This window comes from Mesitornis unicolor, unplaced genomic scaffold (assembly GCF_000695765.1).
Source record: "Mesitornis unicolor isolate BGI_N332 unplaced genomic scaffold, ASM69576v1 scaffold33746, whole genome shotgun sequence".
Lineage (NCBI taxonomy): Eukaryota > Metazoa > Chordata > Aves > Mesitornithiformes > Mesitornithidae > Mesitornis > Mesitornis unicolor.
Genome location: NW_010190876.1, coordinates 38,897 through 42,675, shown reverse-complemented (window position 1 = coordinate 42,675; position 3,779 = coordinate 38,897). Strand labels below are relative to the sequence as shown.

General features: G+C 64.0%; 2 protein-coding genes across 2 annotated transcripts in view; both read right to left on the bottom strand.

Annotated features, from left to right (window-relative positions):
* Positions 1-74: 74 nt before the first annotated feature.
* LOC104542301 (intestinal-type alkaline phosphatase-like) lies at positions 75-1,846 on the bottom strand (the record flags this gene model as incomplete). Its single annotated transcript, XM_010186558.1, is given in 7 exon segments — positions 75-209; positions 283-455; positions 552-682; positions 684-718; positions 804-919; positions 1,090-1,224; positions 1,774-1,846. Coding segments are annotated over 7 exon segments (798 nt in total), but the record flags the coding sequence as incomplete, so codon positions are not given.
* Positions 1,847-3,560: 1,714 nt separating this feature from the next.
* LOC104542300 (DIS3-like exonuclease 2) overlaps positions 3,561-3,779 on the bottom strand; it is a gene marked incomplete at its 5' end in the record, with an annotated part of 33,287 nt that continues 33,068 nt past the window's right edge. The window contains one exon of the mRNA XM_010186557.1: positions 3,561-3,767. Within this exon, the coding sequence (XP_010184859.1) occupies positions 3,669-3,767 (99 nt within the window). The remainder of the gene's footprint in view (positions 3,768-3,779) is intronic.

The window sequence follows — 3,779 nt, the reverse complement described above, 5'->3', positions numbered from 1 at the left end:
CCTGCCAGCGAGAACAGATTCAGTGGTGGTGGCCTCTGCCCCAGCACGATGTCCCCTCTGCCCTGGCACAGTACCTGCTTGTCCCTCAGCCATTCGGCAATCAAGTCAAGGCCGTCCTTCCTGGTGCCGTTCTGAGCCGGGTCCCTCGGGCACCGGGGGTCGGGGGTCCGCTTGGCGTTCCTGTACTTCCGCCCGCCACCCAGGATCACCTGCCAGGGAGCTGAGGGGACCCTCTCAATGCTCCCGGTGCCCCCTCCCTCCCACACCTGCTCCCCAGCTCACGTTGATGTCCGTGTTGTGCACCAGCTGGTAGGCAATGTCCTTGCAGCCATCCCGCAAGGCCTCCTTGGGCATGTTGGCATCGGCGTACCAGCTCCGGCTGGCCGAGTGCGCGTAGGCCGCCCCGGGGGACGCGTGCTGCACCCGTGTGGTGGTCACGATACCCACGGACTTGCCTGCAGTGTGGACGAGGGTTACCAGGAGCCCATCCAGCCCTCCATGTCACGGGGTGGCCGTGCTACGCCAGGCCCTCAGACAGGGTTGCCTCATACCCGCCAGCCTGGCCCGGTGCAGGATGGAGTCCACCTCATTGCCGAAGGTGGTGCGGCATTTGCCATAGACGGCTGCCCCGCTCAGCCCCAGCGTCTTGGCGTTTGCCTTCACCCCGCAGAGGTACGTGTGGTGCGGGGACGGGAGCCTGCCGGTCGACGGTGTAGGTCTGGAAGCAAGCGCGGGGCCAGTGGGGATTTGGGCAGGGGCACCAGGGCTGCACACCCCCCTGCCTCCAGCGCTGCCCCACTCACCTTGGCCAGGGCCATGTGGGGAAAGGTCTCCATGGCCAAGACGCTCTCCTCACCCGAGTCGCCAGCCAGCTGCCCCTTGTAGATCCGAGCCGCTGACATGGTGGGCAGCCCCATGCCTGTGGGCACAGCAGAGCCGCGGGATGGCGAGGGATGGGGACAAGGGACAGTCCTGCCCTCCCCAGACACTGGGAGGCAGTGGGGAGGAGGGGACCTGCACCAGCCCCATCTTCTCACCAGCCATGTCCCCTGGCTGCCGTGGGGCCTGGTGGGGATGCAGGGCACTCACCATCACCCATGAAGAGGATGATGTTTTTGGCCCGCCGTGCCGCTGGCTGCAGAGCCAGGGCCGACTCCAGCCTCCTCCTGGCCCCTTCGTTCCAGTAACCCGGGGTCTTCTCAGCATCTGAAGGCGAGAGCAGAGCTGGGGGAATGCAGGGACATTGGGCACCCTGAGGGTCCCCAGGGGCAACCCCCATGGGGACCAGGGTGGGCATCTCCACGCAAGGCGAATTCAGCTGCTCTGGGGGCTTCAGAGGGGCCAGGAGCTCTCTGGGGATCAGCCCAGTCTTTAGCAACCCCAGAGCTCATCTGCAGAGGGGGAAACCGAGGCACAGTTTGGCAGGGAAGTTCCTTGTGCCTCTCAGCAGAGGTACCCGAGCATCAGCCCCTCTGCAGCAAGTGTGCCATGTCCTGGTAACTGCGGCCACTGGCTATGGAGCTGCTCAATCCAAAGCCACTGCCAGGGGACAAGGACAGGGGGCAGGTACATGGCCTGCTTTGGTGGAGGCCGAAAAAAACACATTCAAGGGTTGGGGTCTCAAAGCACCCTGAGGTACCCAGGAGGGTTTGGCTTTGCTGGTGCCCCATGGGGAGGTGACAGGGTTCTGGGAGACACCCAGCGAAGTGGCACCGGCCCCGGCGCCCACCCCCAAGGACTCCCACCCACCCCGTCCCACGCATGCCCTGTCACCTGAGGCTGCAGCGGCGAGCCGGGTCAGGAGGCAGACGAGCAGGCAGAGTCCAGGGGACAGCGGCCACCCCATGCTGCCCACCCCGACTCCCTCCCTGAATGTCGCCTGTGTCCAGGGCGGTGGGGACAGCCCTTTATGGCCCTTCCCTGTCCCGCCGAGGGCTGAGCCCTGCCAAAGGTGAGACGATGGGCTGATAACATTCAGGACCTATCTCTCAGCCCTGCCCAGGGTCCTCCCAGTGCCTCCAGCCCTGCCCTGGGGCCATCCCTGCCCCCCACCAGCAAGGGACGACCTCCGGGTCGCCCTGGGGACCAGGGCACCTCATGGCCCCCAGCTCCCATGGGGGTGGCTGCTTGTGGGACCCCGGGGAGCAGCAGGGAGGGCAAAGTGCTGTTTTTGCAAGACAGGCTGAGCTGGGCTGGGCTGGATTGGCCTTGTTTCTCCTGAGACAAAGCTGAGGAGGGGGACATAGGCCTGAGGGGTTGTGGGAAAATGGCTTGCCTTTGGTGTCAGTGTCCTCGGGTTCCCTCTCCAGGGGACACGGTCACACGTGGCCTGTTGGGCCCTGGTACAGCCGGTGCTGATTTACAGCAGGCAGGGAATGGACCTGTGTCACCAGCAGCCAGCGAAGGAGCAGGAGACTCATGGTGGAACAGACTGCTCCCATCTGCTCCAAAATCTGAAGGTGATGTCCATGTGCGGTTGTGCCAGGCCACCTGGAAGGACCACCCCTGGGGACTGCAGGTGACCCTGGTGGCTTTCACTGCTCACCAGCTCCCAGGGAGCACATTGTACCCAGCCCTGACGCATCCCGAGCAAGACAGCCTGCGTTTTGGCCAGCTTCTGGCTTCTGCGAAGTGTGGATGTGTCCGTGCCAGCACCACATCTGTCACCGCTGATAAGGCAGAGTGAAGCAGGGCCTCCTCCCTCCCTGGCACAACGGATCCACTCCTTCTCACCAGACACCAACCCCTCCACCAGCCCCCGGTCCTGGCTGCCCGCCTCCCGAGGCCACCGGAGCAGCTCATGCCCTCGGAGACATCCTGCACAGCGTTGGTGGGGGACATGGGGACAGGGAGCAGGCTGAGGAGCTTGGAGACGGCAGAGGGGCCAGGGGGTCTGCAGCTCTCTGAGATGCAAGGACATGGTGCTGCAGGGTGCCAAAGCAGGGCTGGGCTGGAGGCCGGGGTGTGAGGGGCTGGAGCAGACGCCCGGCGACTCCCAGTGAAGGCTGAGCCTGCGGGATCAGCCCTGGAATGGGATCCGGGAGCACACGTCCACTCGATCCCCCACACCCTCCGGTCCAGCACACACTGGGGCTGGGGGGGCACCGAGGCCGCTGGGATTTCACAATCCAGGAAGCGTCAGGCAGGGGAAGGCATGGGGCTGCCCGGGAGATGAGTTACTGCTGCATTTTCCAGCCAGGGGAATGCAGAGGAGACAAAACAAAGCCTGTGTGAGCTCCCAAAGCGGCTGCTGACCCAGCTTTTATTACGTGACACACAACCCTGCAAGAAATCCTCCTGCACGGCCCCACGGCCGCATCCCATCACATCCCACCTGGGACACTGGCGCCAGCCCCTCTCTGCTCCCAGGGACACATCCCCCCTTGGCCCTCACCACGGGCACCTGAGGTGGCCGGGGACGGACCCCACTGCCTTAAAAATAAAAATGAAAGCATCAAGCTAAAAATATCAGAAAGTAGAAACGCTCTGCCTGGGGCAGGCTCAAGCCAAGCCCCGCTCCCAGCCGCAGTTAAAATCCAAACCAAAAAATAAAATGGCATCCGTCTTAAAACTCAAAACCCCAAACCCGTCGTGGGTCTCTTCTGTCCCCAGTGGGTGCTGGTGTGGGGCCTGGGGGGCGAGCGAGCATTGTGCAGCCCCCGGGGCGCTCACTTCTCCGAGTTCGGTCTCTTGAGCAGGGCGCTGTACTTGAGCGGGACGGCGTCCGACGTCAGCACGACCTCCACCAGCGTGAAAATGGAGATCACCTGCAGCGGGGG